This window comes from Nanorana parkeri, unplaced genomic scaffold, assembly GCF_000935625.1.
Source record: "Nanorana parkeri isolate BGI_ZX_2015 unplaced genomic scaffold, ASM93562v1 scaffold1340, whole genome shotgun sequence".
Classification (NCBI taxonomy): domain Eukaryota; kingdom Metazoa; phylum Chordata; class Amphibia; order Anura; family Dicroglossidae; genus Nanorana; species Nanorana parkeri.
In genome coordinates this window covers 346,769-368,085 of record NW_017307608.1, presented here as the reverse complement: position 1 = coordinate 368,085, position 21,317 = coordinate 346,769, and the positions used below count along the sequence as shown (strand labels likewise).

General features: G+C 39.5%; 1 protein-coding gene across 1 annotated transcript in view; it reads right to left on the bottom strand.

The window, feature by feature from the left end:
* LOC108797808 (ephrin type-A receptor 6) overlaps positions 1-21,317 on the bottom strand; it is a 355,406-nt gene that overhangs the window by 14,655 nt on the left and 319,434 nt on the right. The window contains exon 11 of the mRNA XM_018569475.1: positions 1,402-1,551. Coding sequence (XP_018424977.1) covers positions 1,402-1,551 — 150 coding nt within the window. The remainder of the gene's footprint in view (positions 1-1,401; positions 1,552-21,317) is intronic.

Below are 21,317 nucleotides of genomic sequence, written 5' to 3'. Positions count from 1 at the left end.
ACATCTAGGGACTGGTAGGCTGCAATGCATTATCATTATGTGTTCCTATAGATCTCTGTTATCTGTTTCTGCTTAGAGTACACAGATTGTGTTATCAGCAGCAACTTTCAGGCTTCTTGTGATTTCTCACTTCTAACTCCCAGGCCTACAGTTCCCCTCAGATAATACAATTTAAACTAATTATGGTGGGTTACAAATATAACTGTTGTAAGTCTGCATATTTAATGTAATTAAAGTCTAATTGTTAAGATTCTTACATAAGCCTTATAGCAACTGGTTCTCTTTAAGTTACCCTAACCTGGCTGTCTATCACTAAATAGTCCTACGTACCCCAGCCATCTGCTTAGCATTGTTTCTATACTGTACTACTTTAAAGCCAGCCTTTGCCATCCCTCTTATAGATGTTGTAGCACTGCCCTTTGCAGTATCATACTATACTAGGGCAGAACAAAAGTAGAAATGTTATATTTAGCATTGACAGATAGATGTCTACAGAGAGTGACAGGTGGGGAAATATCTTCTGCTGTTCATGGCCCAATCGCTGTTTTCATTCAACCCTTCTCAGCCTGAAGCCAGAACTACTTCTCATCTTGCTGACACCTTCCTTTTTGTGAAATAATCGCGCTCCATCATATGCATCCAAAATTGGAAGGGCTCATTAAAGTAGCACTTAAGGTAGTGGTACACTGCCTGATCCTCACCTGGTTGTTGCATTGTGCCGTTGTATAGGGGATTATTTATGACCATCCTTATGAAAAATGCATTTTATCATCCATTTGATCATCCTTTAACCATCCTTGGGGATAATGCGTTTGAGATCAAAACTGAACACAAGCTGAGTACCAAGTGACTCAAAAGCCCACCTACCCTAGCACTTCCACACTACATTCACATCATTATACCCATTCAAACCTACTGAGATTCCAGCAACAAATTTACCCAAGTAAATAGAGCAATAACCAATACATTTTCTGCAACAGAATTCTTGTAGTAAATTTGTTATAAAGCTTGATGCAGAAAATTAAGAGTTTAAGTAATATGCTTTATTGGCTAACTTAAGTCTTAGAAAGATGAAAGCTTCCGGGATTCTTTGGGCTTTCATGCATTTCATGAAATGTATTTGAAATGTATAAAGCCTCTCGAAGAAATCTAAGGAATCCCTAAAGCCTGCATCTTTAAAAATGTAGGTAAGCCAATTATCTGCATCACTTAACCTACCACCTTTTTGCACTAATTGATGGCTAACATGATGCAATACTCTACTATTGTTAAACAGCTTGAGAAAGACTATACAATATATACATATAGTAATTGAAAAATTAAATAAAGTAACTGCACAAACTACAAACTAAACATACACTTAGATGAAAAGAAACAAAAAGAAACAGAGAGGCTACTTACATCCTGATTGGACATCTCCCAGTATGGCCGCTCTCCATAAGACACCACTTCCCACATCACAATACCATAGCTCCATGCATCGCTGGCTGAAGAAAATTTTCGGTAAGCTATTGCTTCTGGTGCCGTCCATCTGATAGGGATTTTTCCACCCTAAAAACAGAAATTTCTAGCTAATATATACTGTGTGTTTGGGTATGTATATATTGCATTCAATAAAAACTACAAATGAACTCATGAACGCATGAGACACAGTAAGCAAAAAAACTGACAGTGGTTTTAACCTTTTCTATCCAACATGAAAAAAGGATTTACCTTTAAATATATTTTAAATACAAAGTCTTAAAAAAGTGGTCTGGTTGCAAACTGGAATATGGGGCAAAATTAGAGTTACATGGCTACTGGTAGAAGATAACATCATTTAGTCCTCCCCCTTAAAACTGAATTACTGTGTATATTTAAAAAAAACTGTTACATGAAGTGATACACTCCAAAATGGGAAATTCCATCTTACAGCATTGTTTCAAAAAATGCAAAACTACCACTTTGTAATACATACACTCAGGGCCTTCCCTATAATGAGGCTGCCTGATGCATCTCTTTCGGTCACGTGGAGGGGTGGCGGGCATGGCCGCTTTGCTGCACAATGTTTGTAGTTTGTCTGCAGCCCCCTTTTTGGCCAGAGCATCCCAGGTTGCTCAGAGTTGGGTGGGGGTATGTGTATAGGCCATACACATCTCCCCACCCAGCTCTTAGCAGCCTGGAATGCTGTGGCCGACGTCTTTCACCTCCTGGAAACTACTGACATCAATGGTTGCCACTGGAGCTGAGCGGGATACTCTGGTCAGCTCCTTGCAACCAGTGATGTTAGTGAGCGTGCACCATTCCCCCCCACCGGTTATCGAGCACCATTCCCGCCCCCGCAATGTGCACCGCCAGCACCCAACCCCCCTGCCTGCCCACCTCAGGTGGTGAAACAGCTAGGGACACCCCTGCACACATTGGTAAGCAAATGCAGCTGTAAGTAAACAAGACAACAATTACCTAGTTGTTATTGTCATCTTCCATTGAAAAAACATTTATACCCCTTCCTCAGTATGAGATGCACTAATCCAAAGCATACAATTCACAGGCTTTGGATTCGGATGCAGGCAATGCTTGGCTATCCAATCAGAAAATCCAGTATGCTTTGCAAACTAATTGTCATGGGTGCATTCTGTATTAAATGTAATAAATTATATAATACACCATTCATAATACTGGTCAAAAATCATTACAGTTAACTTTTTTAATAAACCCACCAAGTGCTACATCTGGCACAATATAAATTGGGAGAATAAATGCTTCTTTCAATTACAGCCTGTTTTAAAAGACACGTCATTTCCATGCATCCATAAGTGGAGTGAGTTAGAAGGAGCACAGGCCCTCCTGATCATGGGCCTAGTTTCTATTCTTACTGCCCCAGTTGCTAGACAACTGCTAGAGTTTCTCTGCTAATACTAAGCACAGATCAATTCCCTTCAGATTCTTAATGCTGCTTTCTACAGCCATGTCCAAAATTTGCTGTGCTAGCTTGCCATTAAGAAGTATTCTTAAATGATCTGAGTACTGAAAAGGATTCATCAAACCTGTCATTTTCCTTCTCAAGAAGCCTTTACTGATAACAAGCATTTTTTCTCAGCGGGTCGATGGTGCATTTCTGCCCTGCTTATAAAACTATAATCATCCAAGAGAAAAATGCTAATGTGATTCCTGAGCAATATGCCATATTAACCGGGCTACTGAAACGTTTATGAACTGGGCTGTTTAGTGCTTTCTGGCTCGTGACAATGCCGGATGAGCTACGAATGTCATTAAATGACAAATTTCAGAGGGCGGTAAAGGATCTGTACTAATGAGGATACAAGTGTCATAAAGGCTAAGCGGTGTGTAGCTTCTGGGAGGCAGCTGTGATACAGGCCTCCCTGCTGCCATGTCACACATCAGGTACAGCACAATGGGCTTAAAGGGAGATAAGTTAGAAATGAAACATTGCTCAAAGGCTGCTAAATGCTATTAAGTATATAAAAAAATCTGAAATCTGTTCCTCTGCACACAGCACTTTCTTGTTTCATTATCCTTTTGTTATGATCAATTAAGTGGAAGAACGTTGTGGGGGGTGCCTGACAAGAACAAGTACATTGTGCAGTTTATAATATTAATCCCCTGCATTTTTTCCTTAAATTGTAATACTATTTTAATTTCTCTAAGCTAAGAACGGGTAAGCTGTTGTAAAATTAGAATGTTTTGCAGATAAGTGAGTAAAGATGTCCCATGCATAACCCAACTGTCAGCCAAGAGAGGTTATTTTGGTCCCTTTGTAATATCTGCCTTTGTATGAGTCACCCGTGACTTGCAAGACACACAATTATCTACTCAGTGTGCAGTTCTACTTTGGCCCATTGCACAATATTTCTGTATCAGTCATATTTCCCTGTCACTGTGAATGGCTTCAGGTCAAGACTCCCTTAGGTGAGGGAAATGTCAGACAGGACAGTCTGCCAATGTGTTCAACTTTAAAGCTGAACTCTAGGCACAAAAACTCTCATTTAAATATATATTCCTCAATATATACAAAAAATAAAAATCCACTTTGTGCACCAAATGCTTTTGCATACCCAATTATTACCTTGTAAAATTATCAGGGACATCACCACTGTGCTGCACATAGCCTGTGCAGAGAGCAGTTCTGTAGGAGGAACCCAGCAGGCCCCACCCACTATAGGCTGCCTGTAGAAAACTACAGGAGGTGCAGATACAACACCAGTCACCCTACACAAGGAGAGGGAGTAGCAGTGACTGGTCTTGATTAAACGTAGCCCCTGCACAGAAGAAAAATATCACACTAGATTACTGTAATGGATCCCAGCCATCTGCGCATGCGCAACCTGCGCGTTCCTGCACTACTCGGGAACGCGCCATCCCACGCATGCGCAGAAGCGCTAGATTACCAACACGGAAACGCGCCATAGCAGCGCATAGGAAGTGACATCACTAGCCCTATATAAACTCAGCAGCAGTACCACCATGTTGCTGGTTTATCATCAGCTAATCCTTGTTCCTGTGTTTCGTGATAACTTGCTTGATTCTTGTGACCCGGACTTCCTCGATTAACCTTGATTTCTGCCTGCCTTGACCTCGGAACTGTTATTTTACCATTCTTCTGCCTAACCCTTTTGTACTTGGATTGCCCGCTCGGATTTTGACCTCGGCTCATCTCATCGGATTATGGCTTGCACGGCGCTCAACACCACTGGCACTCCTGCCACTTTTTGTCCCTCTAGGCTCTGTTCCCATCCTCAGAGTCTCCCAGGACACAAGGTGCAAGGATGCACAGAAACGCAAGCCGGCTTGCAGCATTTTTGCAGATCGCACTAGACCGGAATGCAGGCACTAATGTGCCTGTGTTCCGGGTGCGTGCGATCGCTCTGCGGGTGGGGGGCATGGCTGCCGTGCCATTGACTTCAATGCACTGCCATGCCCCTGAACGCAGATGTTTTTCATTGGCAGATCTCATTGAGCTCGTCATTTAGAAAGTAGATCTCCAGACGAAAAATTGTGGACACCCCTGGACTAGTGTATATACTTTAACGGTATGCGGTACCTGTGCTGTATGACGTTATACAGGCTCACGTAACATTACAATCTAAAACTTTTTACCCTCTAGGGGTATATGCTTAAATCTAATAATTCCTGGGCTCACTAACGCACAGCAATTGAAATTCATCAGCAGTCACATCCGCAGTTGAGATACATATAAGACATTTCCAAAGGATTGTTACACCTCCCTTCTGGAGAGTGGCTCCTTTTGTACCCCATGGTCCCTGTGTGTAATGTAAAGTAGCCACCACTCCAAGCTCACTCCCCTGATGGATTACAATCTCTATACAAATTAGTAACCTAAACATGAGATTGTAGTCCTTCCCAGGAACGAGCTTGGCGTGGTGGCTACTTTACAACACACACATGGTGAACAAATGTAGCCATCCTCCAGAGGAAGGACAGTGTCAGCATGAATTCAGAGATGATTTGAGGATCTACAGCTGAGTAGAATTTTTCTAACAAGAGCTTTTTGTACAAACTTGCAACTTCACACATGGCGAACTTTTGTGCCTTTTAGTGCCTAAAAGTCCAGCGAAGGGCAACCAAACTAATTAGGGGCATGGAGGACCAGAGCTACGAGACGAGGCTACTAAATTTAAACATGTTCACATTAGAGGTGAGGAGATTAAGGGGGGATATGATTTCCATGTACAAAATGTTTAATGGTGGTAGCAACATTAGCGATAAACTGTTTAAAATTAACTCCGTTACAAAAACTAGAGGCCATAACCTAAAATTGGTGGAAAAAAAATTCCAGCACAAGGTGCGAAGGGGGTTCTTCACAGTAAGATCAGTTAGGGTCTGGAACTCACTGCCACAGGCGGTGATTTCAGCAAATAATGTGGAATTGTTCAAGAAACTTTTGGACGATTTCTTAAGGGACCGTAATATACAGGGGTACGGGTACTCCTAGAATGAGATCCTAATAGGTTGGACTTGATGGACTAATGTCTTTATTCAACCTCAAATACTATGTAACTATGTAGAGTAAAGAGGGGGAAACTGCAGGGAAGAAATCTAAAAAGAAAGGATAGTGACTGGCTTGGGAAATTTATCCCAAGCAATCAATTTAGTAGGCACAGCTAGGGAGCTTCAATCAAGGTTGTGGAGGTACCTACATACATAGAAAAGTTTTCCAACCTGCCTGTAAATGGCCGGACTGGGAGAGAGTCTTCTAATGTCTGCAGGCACCTTAGATCTTTCACTGCGATCATAAGGTCATTGAGCAATCTGCCTGTTCTTGCCTGCAACAATGTGTTTACATCACTGCCTCATCTCATGACTTCATATAGTGCATGCAACTTGAATGTTGTATTCTCTTTTGCAAAAAAGGGAATGAAGGGCAGCAAGTTGAAAAGAGATAATCATCTGTATTGGAAATCAGCATTTTTACCATTATTTAGTTAAAGCATAACTTAACCCAAGAACCAAAAAAATATATATTGCAGTGTTTATCAGATTTAGATTTGGTGGCTGCATTCATTTTCTTTTTACAAGCCAAAAACATTTTCAGCAAGTACAGAAAATACTTATTGATTTTGCCAGAAATGCAGTGTTCTTGTCACTTCCCGTGAGCTGACCTGCACTCATAAAACAATGTTATCTTATTTGTGAAAAATAATAATCTCATCATTCCCCATTTAATGGAGATGAACAAAGGCAGACACATTTAAAGTCTAGGCTGTGGAGGAGTGAGTCTAGCCCCAAAAGGATAGAAAGTGTTGTATGCAAAGGATTAGAAGGTTTAAGTAAAGAAAAAAAGCATGAACAAGTACACTAATCCAACCATCACATCCAAGGACTGGTGTTCTGCAAAATAAAACATTTTTGTTTTTGTGCTTAGATACACTTTAACCCCTACATAGCCAAATAACCACCCAGCAAGACTCAAATTGGTGGCAATGCTTTGTATTATTAGCTCATCCTACAATAACTGTCTAATTGATCCCCCATTGCCTCAAAGGACCAAAGCAAGCGCCATTGGCCATTTCAGCTTCCTTCTGTTCATTAGCAGTATGAGCAGGATGATCAATATTTCACAAATCAGTCTTTTATTCTGTTTCTAAAATATCACACTTGTGTCTGAAATTAATATATTATCAAAGCGTACAGCTTCATCAGAGCTACTGTTTTTTAAAATGGATCCTAGTGTTAAAATAATGATTGTCAAAGTAAATACCTATGAATTGGATGTTTAAAGGACTTCTAATCTGCAATGTAATTAAAATGAAAGAAAGCTGTTACAGGTGGCTCCAAACAATTATTAGAATAGAAGTTAGTTATTCTGATAAAACAATGTTTATAAACTAAAAAATTCTATCACCAAAGAGGGTAATTATCTTAATTGAAATAGGGTTTTAAGCTTTGTAAAAGATCTCCTTACTTTTAATTGAATTTGTGCTTACATTTGTTGCATCGAAAGCTTTTTAAGCTTATTTATTTTTAGTATGCCAGTTTCATAATTAATGCCTTTGTGGTTGCTTAGTGTAGCAGCACATCACAGTATTCTATACCGTAATCTTTATCTCTAGGTTACTTAGCAATGAAATTACCCAGCTAACCTTCAACTTTTGTAATACCCAAGTCTATGTATCATTCTAATGAATTATACATTACAATGTGAAGCAATCACAGAAGGCTGCCATTTTACAGATGCTAAAAGAGGTTTTAAGTAATGCAAACCTGAGGCTGACCACCCATTATAATGCATGGAAGCCTCTACTAAAACCAGTGTGTATTGTGGATGCCAATGTTAAAAGCTCCACAAGATAAGCCAAACCAAGAAGACAAAGTGAGCTTATTAATTTTTTTTAGCGGGCCATGACCCCTAGGGAGGATTCCATACATCAACATGCATGTCCAAGTTTGATCAGCAGGTGTCATGCTTCAAATCCTTGTTATACTATGGGGTCTATTCACGAAGCTGCTGAAGGATCTGGCCGTAGCTTCGGCCGATCCTTCGGCTAGCTACGGCCCCAGGACCCCTTTGGTTCAGTAGAAGCTGTAGCTCCCGATCATGGTCGAGCCGAACGCATATGCATCGGCTCGGCTGAGCCGTGCTAAAAGCCGAAGCTGGCCGTGCGGCCGGCCATTGGCCGGCCGACAGCCTGCTTCTGACAGGTGGGCGGAGCCAGCCGTGATCTTACGGCGGGCTCCGGGCCACTTTCAGAGAGATCAGCGTCCCTGGTTACCTGCTAACCAGGGACACTGATCTCCAAACAGCTAACTCTCCCTGGCCGCCAAGGAGAGAAACACCTCTGCTGCAGTTCCCCATCAGGTCCATCAGCAGAGGGCGGGTACAATGCTAGTTTACTATTGGCTATTGCAAATTGAAATAGCCAATAGTAATGTCCCAATGCTTTTCAATGGGAAATTTTTTTTTTTCTATTCTGACATCGCTCGTGTCAGAATAAAGAAAAAAAGAAAAAGCAGTGTTTCTCTCCTGGGTGGCCGGTAGCGGGAGGCTCCCAGAGCACCCGTGAGAGGGGTTTTTTTCCTTTTTTTTTTACAGCAGTAGAGCCGCCGGACAATAGGAAACTATTGGGCGGAGCTGGCTGTCACTGCTAGCTCCGCACAATCGTTTTCTATTTACTTTTCATACACTTGGCTGCCCTCGGCAGCTTAGTGAATAGACCCCTAAATGATAGTATCGCTATATCTACCTGAATATCAGTGCAGCATAGCTGAATTCAAGGCAGAAACAACACAATTTAATCAATGTTTACATACCATTAGCTAAAAAGTATAACTACAGTATCTTTTGTTAATATAAAGTTGCAAGTTAAAAACTGCATGCATGCACACTTGCAAATTGTTCTACATTTTCTTATATATATCTATAACAATATCTATATTTTATGTTTTCCATATGCTATCTTTTAGATTCTGTCTCTTTTCTACTGAACTTTAGAGGAATGTGATAAAGGCGTTACTGCTGTCTGATGCAATCATTCAAGAAGTTCTCTGTTGGAGCTTCTTTCATCCATTTAGCAGAAATTGGGCCAATTGGGAATGTAAAAGGGCCAAGTTATCCTCACCCTGAAGCCTCATGCACATAGTGCTTTTATATGCATTTGGGGATACCTGTGGCAAGAACCTTTGGATACTTGCAGCAAGAATCCCAGGTGTCCCCGTTCAGATGTGGCCACTGTACTTGCATCCCGGGACAAGCACCTCTCTCTCTCTCTCTCTCTCTCTCGCCACAGATAATCTTACCATGCACGATAACATCTGGAAACAGTGGCACAGTGGCCACATCTGAGTGGGCACCCCTGGGATTCTTGCAGCAAGGATGTGTAGGTTCTTGCTGCAGGAATCCTCAAACACAGAAAAGCTCAATGTTTATGGTGCCTAATAATCCCAGCTCTTTTATCAGCCACTTGGTTGTTCTAATAAATGCTTCTGTCCATAAAATGAGAATAGAGAACACCGTGTAGGACTGAGAGGACGCACACTGCTCTGTCCATTGATGGTTTCTGTCTGGGGATGCCAAGCCTAAAAATTGGACTGGCTGTCAAAGGTATCAATAGAAAAAACATAAGACTGGTATTTTTCCCCAGAAAAGGAGACAACCCTACCTCTGCCCCTTCTAGGAGAACAATAAAGGACTTAGAGGAAGGTGTGGAAGGTCCTGCTGCTGTAAATGTACAATAGCTAAGAAGCATAATGAGAAATACAGATTTGCAAGTATGCATGCATATCTTATATCTTTTTTTTTTAACTTGCAGTTTCAAAGGGTTTGCATTACAAAAACTCACAGGCTAGAGTAGATCCTCAACCAAGCTGTATTGCTCAAATGCACAATAGTCTGCTAGAAGGTCCAGAACCTGGCATGGGGGTCTGGTTTACAAGTCTGCCTCTGCAGAATTGCAAATCCTTTGCAGGAAAAACAGATTTAGAACTCTATGAAGGGAAGGAAAAAGCTTGTAGTTCCCCTCATCAATGTAATTGCTCAGAGATACAAGCAAACAGTGGATGATTCAAAACAACAGGATTCACTTGTAATTTTGGGTAGACTGACCCTTTAAAAAAATTTGGGTGGGCTTGCCCTTTAAGAATATAAGAAGAAATATGCAGTGTTCAGAGGATAATAGAAAAAAGTAAATTTTATCTTTTGTCAAAGTGCCATCGCCATTTACAGTATTTAGTATTTCTTCCTTACTTTGCCCATGTTTTATGTTACACTATCTGTCAACGAGATGGAAATCACTATTGATCTCTTTAGCCGCTGGAACAACCACAAATATGTTCCTGTACATCCTGCAGAAAACAACAGCAGAGGTGTCTGGCAAGCAATACCGACATTTCCTGATTTACTGTGTATTAATGTGAAATGTGGGACTAAGTCACCTGATTCCGAGCCGCCTATAATTAAGTTTAAATTCAACCGTGATAAAACGGTCCATCTGTAATCTCCGTCGGCAATGCACAATTTACCTGCTAGTTATGTGTGTTATATATCCGAAGGTTTCAGACATGTCTTATTAATAATCTTATGTCATCTCTCTCTGCACCTGGCACCGAGCTTTCCAGAGAAATCATAATGCCAGCAACTTCTCTCTATTCTTAAAATAAAGAGTAACCAGGATACAAGACTAAAGAAAGTTAATCCCTCAGGAGTGATTAATCCTACTGAAAAGTGTATAATGCTTAGTACTAAGGGGAAATGTTAGCAAATTAACCTAGAAACCAGTCTGTCCCTACTCAGGAGAGAAAACTCAATAAGAATTGGCAATATATAAGGCATGCTATATACAGTAATTATCATCCCCAACTCATTTGGCTCTAATTTATTTTTCTGTAGTGATGTATTTTTATTCTCGGATGCGCAGTTCCCATTTACTAGCATGCTTCCCTGGAGTGTGATTCAATGTGGTTTTTTTTCTATTGTTCCGACTTTTCTTCTTATTCTTTTCTGTACTCATTATATTCTTTAATGCGAAGCAGTCCATCTTGCTCAGAAAGCCAGATACACAAAACTAACATTATTATTAAAAAACTAAAAAAATCGAGGCAGCCATGAAGCCCACCCCCTGACCATGCGAACGTCTTGTCAGAGTAGGGAAAATGGCTGCGGTTGTGTTCATCAACCGAAGCGGAGTTCGCGAACGGAAGCAAAATTTTGCCGAACTTCCTGTTCACGAACCGTATTGTTCGCGAACAGAAAAACGTTTGTAAACCAAGGTACCACTGTATTTGCTTAGCTAAATCCTGGTGTTTTTTTTTGGCCAGGTAGTGTACTGTATATACACCATATACTGTATATCTGTTTCACTGGTTACATGCAGGATTAGAAAAAAAAAAGACAATAAATTGTAAATGGCAATTTATAGAAACACTGTTTTATATTAAAATACAACTTCATTCAAACTGTTTAATTTTTTTTAGGGGTGGAGGCTTGGAAATAAGTGGAACTTTTTCCCTTACAATGAATTGGGAGCAGAAGCGAATGCATTTGCACATCCACGAGCACTTGCTGGGGCAACGTTTCCTCCTGTCAGTTATGACTTGTGCTGCCGTTTCAGGAGGAGCAACGGTCAAGTGCTGACAGTTGGAGAACGGCCGTCAGCAGTGCAGCAAGCTTGACCCTTGCCCCACTTTATTTTCCTTTCCCATCACGGCGGTCAAGTCACTATAATGTTTTTTTTGGTGTTTAAGTTGGTTTTATAGTATAACGTATGGAGGATTTTTTTATTCACCGGGTTGGCTCGAGTCGTGGTGACTGAGCCGTGTTTTAGTGGTGTTAACGATTATTAAGTAAATACATTTGAGTTATGTTTTGTAGAAATTCTACAATAAAGGCCGTGGCCAATTATATCCATTCAGTTGTATTGTGTTGTTTATTATTTATATAGTATGTTTAAGTGCGGGCTATAGTCCCATGACGGTGTTAGGGCAAAGACATGAAATGCATAAACCCCATATAGTTTAACTCTGCTTAATTGAAATGTTAAGATCACTTACAAAGCAAGCAGCAGAATGCCTCCAAAAAAGTATTTGGTAAATATTGTTAGGCATGCTACTACTGGCATTGTAAGTGCTCTTAACATTTTAATAAAATGGAGTTACACTATAAGGACAATACACCCCTAAAATGCTCATTTAAACTGAAAACACAGTATAGTACATCACTGGAAAATGTTCTCCCCGGAATGCTGGATTGATGAGTATCTTACACGGTGGAAAGAAGGCAATGGCAAGTTAATTAGAGATTGTGGTCTTTTTTAGGTGCACTGATGTTATGAGGCATATTAGAAAAGGGGACTCTCATAGTTTAGAGTTAGGACCGCACTATAAGAGGTGCCTTGACGCGGCTGTGCGGCTTTCACATTTTCTGCAGAAGACGTCTATCCAAACCTCTGTTATTGACCTTAGTGGTGAAACAAGTTTCTTTGCTGACTTGTGAGTGTGCCATGATGCCTTTCTACTGTCTACTGTTTTAAGCCCATTTCGTGTGCACCTTGCTGTATAGTTGGTGACAAATTGTTGAGTGCGTTTGTCATTTGTTTTGCTTGACCATATTAGAAAAAGGTTCTGGGGAAATTATGAGTGGAAATAGAAGGGGAGAGAGATTGGCACGTGACGCTTTTCTGATATCATTAAATCAGTAGCAAGAAGGCTAGTACACAAGCATGTTTTTAAATTATAGGCCCAAAGTATCTGGTGAGTGGGGTTGCTGATGGGCCAAATAGAAGGTTTATTTTTTCCAGTAGAATGTGTGGCTGTTTAACTAACAACTTTTAATTTCTGAGTATAGGAGTGGATTGATGGGGTGCAGCTATTACTACTATTCATGTGGGGAGAAGAGTATTATTATTATTATTATACAGGATTTATATAGCGCCAGCAGTTTGTGCAGTGCTTTACAATATAAGGAAGACATGACAATTACAATACAATTCAAGACAAGATGGTAAGGAAGGCCCTCCCTGTGAAGGCTTACAATCTAAAAGGGAGGGGCAAGTGATACATTAGGAGGTAGCTGTGTGGGCATGTATTTTGTTTGAGAACATGATGTGAGTATTATGTCCTGTTTAATTTTAACCTATCAATTATAACATCAATTTACAGTAATGTCCATAAAGATGCAGCACCAGGTTTCCTCCCCTATCTATCTATCTATGTAATGAAGGGGGCAAATGTTCCACTTTCCTCTATAAAGGGAGATCCCAGCCAATCGCATCGACACTGAGCCAGTCACAACAGCAGGGGTATTCTGTACATACAAAGTGTAACTAACACCCCATTTGCCATGTTTCTATGATTACAAGGAAAAAACATGTGAACTTTTTAGAGGATCAGATGGCAGAGATCTGAGATGAGTGAGGTTATTGTAATAACATTAAAATGCAGAAGGACTTGTATAACCATTATATGTATGACATTATTTTTTTAACAAAGGTGGAATTTTCTTTTGAGACTACTATTAATTCGCCTTATGCTGCATGTTATAAAATAATAGAAATAATTTTAGTGTGTTCCCCTTTATATTGCCTTCTCTCTTAGCACTTATAGTGACAGATCTGTCACTACTTTTATTTAAGTTAAATCTACAAATCTGTTTTTCTGCATCTACGCAGACAGCCAAAGTCAGTCTGCAGAAGCCTTATGAGATGAATGGGGTCAAGGCATCAAACCATGGCCTTTAAGGCTACAATAAAATGAAGACATTTAACAGCAGTCATTTTTAGGGGTCATACTGCTGGAATCCCTTTGTAATATCTGTTTTTTTCCCTACAAATGCATTCAGATTTTCCATTAATAGCATGTACATGTCCATCCCTAATAACCACATTCTCTCCTGGGTCACCGACCCCTTTCAAGAATGGTTAGTAATGACTTAGAGCAACTCAAATTTTCTGCAACTCTGACAATAATTGTGATATTAAAGAGATGACCTAAACCGAGATATCCATTTCTTCCATTAAGCTTGTTTACTTTTTCATGCCTGCCACTAACTCAGATGCACTTTGTATTACTTTTATTTTAAGTTTGCAATGTGGTTGTAGAAAGATCTATTTAAATATCCTATTTTTCTTTAGTAGTTTGGGAGCTAAGGGTTACATGTACTTTCAGTATTTACCCTTTATTTTTACCTCTTGATGCAGACTACTTAAAAGTCACCTGCAAGAAGGACCTGTTTGTTGATAACTAGGAACTTCTGACATGAGGACCTTCAGTATTTGCACCGCTCCACAAACATACAGGGGGGAATTTATCAAGACTGGAGCAGACAGAATCTGGAGCAGTTGCCCAGGGCATCCAATCAGCTTCTCTCTTCAGTTTGCTCAGGTAAGATTTGAAAATGAGACAGAGAAGCTGATTGGTTGCAGGGCAGAGCTGCTCCAGATTTTGTCTGCTCCAGTTTTGAACAATTTCCTCCACAGTATTTATCTTCTCTAATAAATACGCAAGAATAGGTCTACACATTCAATTCTCAGCAAACGGTATCCAGAGCTCACAAAACTAACTTATTAGTTTCATAATTATTACTTTGAACAAACATTATTGAAAATGTGTTACATAAATTAACCCTCAAGTAGGAGGGCTCCTTAGGTAATAAGTATAATAAGCAAGCATCTGTTGGAAATGCAACAGCATATACAGATAATTTGTCTTTTGATCTGTAGATGGCGCTGTAATGCAATGTTAGTATACTATATTCATGCTTATCTATGATACACAGGAAGTTCTTTTATATATACTGTATTTTTCCTGCATAATGCTGTACATATGTGTATTGTCCTTCTAAGCAACTTAATTCAGCATTCCTCAAGATCAACCAACAGCATCCACCTAGGTCCTACAGTATATACTTGTTATTGGATCACTGATTTAAGATCTCTGTGATGGCCTGCAATGATAGGATGTCTTAAAGTAGACCTTTACCCCCTTTGACTAAAACTCAGATAACATAAAGCTCTGTATGCTGATATGAAATGATCTTACATTCATTAGCTAAACAAACCTATTTTTTATTTTACTTACAATTTCTTTTTTTCCACTTCCTGGTCCACTTTGGCACAAATTATGTATTCGTGCCCAAGCATTGTTGGTTATGTGTTTAGATGAAGCACTGAGATCTTGAGGAATGCTACAGTAAGCTTTACTTGCTTTGCAGGACATTACATGTATGTATACAGGAATACAGCATTAAACAGGAAACACATATATCATAGATAACATGGATAAACATAGAGACTAACATTGCACTACAGCATCATCTAGTGCTCAAAAGACATAACAGTACATTAGCATATGCTGCTGCATTTCTAACAAGTGTTGCATCCTGGGAAGGTTACATCAGCAGACCATTGCTGGGAAATCATCTGTAATTTCACAAGGTCTCAGGGAAAGGGATTTTCCTCCCCTGAGATGATGTCCAATGTCACATGTCCTAGTCACATGTGCTAGAGTTCCAGGAAGTAAAGGAAGATATATCAATCTGCCCTTAGTAAAAATGGCCACTGTGAGAAGACGGGGGGGGGGGAAGAAAAGAGAAATAAGGTATGCAAACAATAAAAAGACGGCAATTATCTAGAAGTATGTGTTTGTAGATTGTCATCACGAAACATTTCTAAAGGTTTCTTTGTTGTTATTTTGAAGATCTGGGTAAAGTTTCTCTTTCATTGGACTGGAATGATGCTCACACTGCTAGCTTCTGTAACCAGTTGATAAAACTTGTAAAATAAATAAACGTTTTTCTTATTCCTTGTGCAATTACATACTAAACATAAGAAGGCTTAAAGTAGAATTGTAACCAGGCTACAGACATTTAAATATTTACATATTAATGATAAGCAGCAAATAAGCTTTAAAATGACCTGTATACACTGACCTAATACACTGGCCTTTGTAGCTGCAGGCACTGTGGAGGAATTCATCCTCAAAGTTCACAATAGTAGCACCCTCACCCAATTCTTGCGCACTTCCACTTGTTTACATTAGAGATAGGAAGACTAGCAGATTAGCAAGTCACTGCTGGGCGGGAGGCAGCAGAGGTAGCTGACCTGCAAAAATCAAACTGTAGTACTTTCTGATGTAAACTCAGAATTAATTGCTACACAGTACCTGCAGCTACAGAGGTCAGTGAGGGATTGTGTTAAAGTGACCCTGTCAGATTTTAAAAACCTGCATCTGAAAGTTCCCTGCAAGAGGAATTCTGGCAGCCTGTGATTTACACCTTCCCTCATTTCCAGTGCTGCAGTCCCCACCAATCTCTTCAGCATTCCACACTCTGCGAGTATCAGATACACTGATATTTATGATTAATGAAGCTGTTGGGAACACCTTCCATTCACAAAAATCACCAATTTGTAAATATTAATCACTCCTATAGGGGGGAGTATTGGGGGTAGGGCGGTTAAGCTTAGTGAAATTAGGTTCCCTAGTAGGCTAGGGAGGAATTGGGTTTCTTTTTAATTAGGGATGCACCGATAATTTTCGAGTTCCAGTGCCGATACTTGGTATTTTCATGAGAACTATCAGGGTTGCAGCGGTTACAGCTGGGACCTGGCTCTGGCCCTCCACCACTGTCCTGAAATCATTAGTCTGTATTGTTTTAGGAAAACTGTCACATGACAATAAACAAAAATGTATCAGTACTTGTATCTGTGAGTACCTGGACAAGTATCAGTACTTGTACTTGCAAAACTGGTATTGGTGCATCCGTTTATTTATATTTATGAAAACAAAATCATACATTAAACCCGAGCTGTACAAATCCCAGGAGCTCCGTGTGCTCCTTACAAATGACAGCTGCCTCCTAACTTTTACATTTTTCTCTAGTCTAGTCTTGGAGCTCGTAAAGTATCTGTACTAATACTGAGTACGGTACTTGGTATCGGTGAATCCCTATTTATAATACTGAATTTCAAATTGTCCTTTAAATAATTAACTTAACATGAATGTATATCTAGACAGTAAACAACACATATATAGTTTGAATATTGCAGGGACATTATATATACTAAAATGTTTGATGCTTCCACTAAGCTATGCCAATATAAAAAATCATATAGAATAATAGCAACAGTTGTGTACCGTATATACTCGAGTATAAGCCGAGTTTTTCAGCCCATTTTTTTTGCTGAAAAGTGCCCCCCCTCGTCTTATACTCGAGTCAGCGTCTCGAGCTGGTCAGGTTTCTTCTTACTTACCTCGCCGAGCGTCGCGTCACTGCTGCTCAGGTGGGCGTTCAGGCGAGAGGAGCTCCAGGTGGGGTTGTACTTTAGCTGGCAGGCACCTCTAAGTCAGCTAAATTAGGACCCCACCTGGAGCTCCTCCCACTGGACCACCGCGCCGCTGACTCGTCCCTGCTCTCTCCGGTGATCGATCAAAACTACGAACTTATCGAGTTGTGGGACCGCATTACTTCCTGTTTCCTCACAACTACGATGTTTTTACACAAAACATGTTGTGCATGAGGACATCACTTCCTCGGATTATATTCGGGACGGCTTATACTCGAGTATATACGGTATGTTAATATTTAGGGTTTATCTTAGTTGAATACTAGTGTCCACAGGCATTTATTTTTAAGCTGCATATATTGTTTCTGCAGTATATTAGTAGCATGAATCATCTAATAACAGCAGAAGCAGGAATAACAGAATATAACATACTGAGCTATGAACCAATGTATTGCTTAACGGATCTTTGAAAATGAGCTGTACATTATACATCTGTTTGTATACCTAATTATATTCTATTCAGCATGGAGGAACATTCAGGGTACCTGCAGCAGCCAATCAGAAATCATATTTAATTGTTGTGACTATTGTTCTGAAGGTAAAATGTAATGACTTACTATGAGTAATTGTATGAGACTACTGTTTGCACAGTTCAATGGTTTTTGGTCAGTTTTTTTGACAAGTTTATACACTGGTAATTAATATAATTTTGTATATTCTTTTTCTAAAATCTATACTTTATACATAAACGTTTAATATATATATAGATATCTATATAGATATCTATATAGATATCTATCTATATATTATATAGATAGATATCTATATAGATATCTATCTATATATATATGTAAAATGTGTTTCCCTGCATTCTATACGTTTATTGTATGAAATCGATCAAATTTGCCAATGCAATGCAGGATCTTTTAAGAGCTATGATTTGTGGTTTCTATCAGGCAGATTAAGGAGAAGGAAGCATGAAATGCATATTCAAGATGACACCATAGTGAAAGTGGAAGAAACTAACCCTGAAGACAGCAATCAGCACTTTTTGGGTAACCGAACAGGGTGTTCCTCACCATTTTTATTCATCTAGCATACTAGCAGCAGCAGAACACAGGGGGAGAGGACTGATTGCTATTACAGGCAGGGTTTGAATTGTGAACACATTATTGGATTCATTTTTTATATCCAATGCATTCTACACTGTGGCAGCATGCTTTGACTTTGTTTATGTTTCAGCTACTTTACAACATAAGCTATTAACTGCTATAGCTCACCACCTGCAGAAAAACATATAAAACACGACTATGAAATATTTCATAATGATTAAAAACAAATTTAAAAATGTTATTTATCTTGAACGTAATAGTATAACAATAAATATACAAAGCACATATACATTCTATTTAGAAGCTTAGCATGCATGCAGACTGTGATATTATAGACGGAAGGTACACTGGGGGCATAGTATATTCAATGAACTAGTATTTCTGTGTCAGGTCATTAGTGATCGGAGGGAAACCTATGAGGAATGTCTGACAAAGGCCTGTTCAGCTGTGTATAGGCCAGCTTCTCAGCCTGTGGGTGTATGTATTCCAATTGGGTCCAAATGGCAGATGCATTTTAGGGTATATGTAAATCCAATTACTAAAATCTCATATAAGCATTAACATGGTAATGCAATTTTAAAAGACATTTTAAATGTTTTAGGGCCCATTTACACTAGTCGCATGCTAAAACAACCCGTTTTATCCTGTGGGCTAGTGCCAGCTGTATGACGTCAGTTGAGGGTGGTGCCTTGCATTGTATACCTTTGTTCCTTTTTTTACTATATGGAAAGTGACATTTCATTAATTCCTAATAGACAATGTCTTCAGGTGCACTCCAGGGTGCTAAGGATGCATAGGTAGAATAAAAAGCCACTGTTTATGATGTACTATACAGTGCTTTGGCAAAGTCATCCATTTAGGGTTTTCATGTACTTTGACAAATATTATATACATTGTACAAGATACATTTGTGTTCTGTAAAACTCTGTCAAATCCACACACTCTCTTAGGGCTCTTTTAGGCCTACATTGCATTAAAGTGACATTAAAGACAATTTTTTTTTCCTCTCCCCCCAATGTTAATGAAAATGCTTACCTTAAATGATGTCTCTTAATCTGATCTTCTTCTTCTTTCCTGTCATTTTCATCTGTCCCTCCAGCGGTCCGGCGGCTCTCCGATCCAGCGCTGACTCTTTTGAGCTTGCTGGCACTTCCTGTCCCACGGTGTCTGCATGCGGGTGCATGCGTCCATAGACTTAACTTGTGTCTCTCCTCGCGTCCCGGCCGAAAATGTGAACTGCGCATGCGCCGCCCCAAGATGCTTTGCAGCCGCCCGAGGATCTTCACATTTTCGGACTGGAGCACGCAGGGAAGAAACAAGTGAGTATTAACCTCTGTTAAAGCGTTTTGTTTTTTTTTGTTTACACTTTTTGCATAGATCTATACTGCTTACTAGCTGTAGATCTATGCAAAAAAAAAAAAAAAAACGGAGGCTTTAATTATCCTTTAAGGCAGCCCATTGATTTGATTGGAATGCACCACAAAAAGGCTAAAATTGGACCTGCACTATTTTGTTTTTAATTTTAGCTTGGATAGGGTGGACAAGGGGTACAATTTCCATCAGGTTCTTTTTTCTGCTTGTGACCCCATAGATTTTTACCCAGCTTCCTGTCCCCATGATGCCTGTACAATAATTATTGTGGGGATGTGGTTGTCAGAGATACATTAAAAAATGGGCAGCAATAAAAACAGGAATCCTAAAAAAAGTTTTTCTTGTCTTGTCCTGACAGAAAGTAAAGAAAATCTCCCCAATAAGGATGAATGCAAAAAAAACTTCTACTCCTTATCTGATCTATCTAAAACGATATAGGTTTTGGCTGGATTTGAGCTTCAATAAATTTTACACAGGTCCTCTTGGAATAGTTTAACTTAGGGGGTTGGGGTGGGCAAGTATGACTATGTTTGTAAAATTAAATGTATTCTGATATCACATTTCTGGATAACATAATTAAAAGGCCATTACCCTTTATTATTTTGACAGATTGATCATATCCATGCCTATACAACAACATTAAACAAATTGCATTACCAGCAGTAGGGATGAGGTTCAGTTATGCCACTACCATGGGTTCGAGGTGGATCCTGCGGGAAAGAGATTCATGCGGGATAGAGATTCATGATCTTGGCACATTTTTTTTCAGGTTGAACCAGAATAATTGTTTTTGAACCATAAGGCACTTCTTGGCCTTTGATCTATGGCCAGCAGCCAGAGATAGGCAAATAAGGCTTTTTTTTCTTTTATTGTTACCCCTTGATCTTGCCAGGAACACACATCTGGTGGCTCCACTCTATGGTGGAGCAATGGAGCCACCCCTGGACAGCAGCCCTGTTACCCTGTGGACGGGGTAGTATTAGATGTCCTAGATAACGTAGATGGACTTGACTAACAAATTAAAGTCAAACTCACACACTTTTTAAGCAATTACTGTAACAGTTTTTTTTCCTTTTGTGATAAATGTCTTATAAGAATAAATAAAAGCTGACCATTGTAAGTGCCCCTGTCAGTGTTCAATATTTTGTCTCAACCATCAATCTGTCACTTTTGCTGGACAGTTAGGTCTGGTAAAGGAGGTTGACAAATAATAGACTGGTCGGTTCACCAGGTGAAAATAAAGGATAAAGCCTAAAAAAAAGAAAACTAATAACTGGTAGTCTGCAATAAATTGCAATTTTGTTTTTAGGGTTTGTATACACTTTAGTAAATATATTTAAACACAGTTCTCCACATCTCCAAATTTTGATTGGTTGCTTTATAATCACATGTTGCACACTGCTGGATGTTTTATTGAATAAGCCCAAATATTTCAAGCATTCTGGGTGATACATCCCAGACCCTTAAAACTTCAGATTGACTGGCTGCATTTCAGACTGCAAGACAGTTCTCTATTAACGGATAGCGCGTTCTACCATTGCCATCATGCTCTTGAATGAAACATAAGTGCATTGGCTGACATAAAGGTGAATGTAGGTTAAGG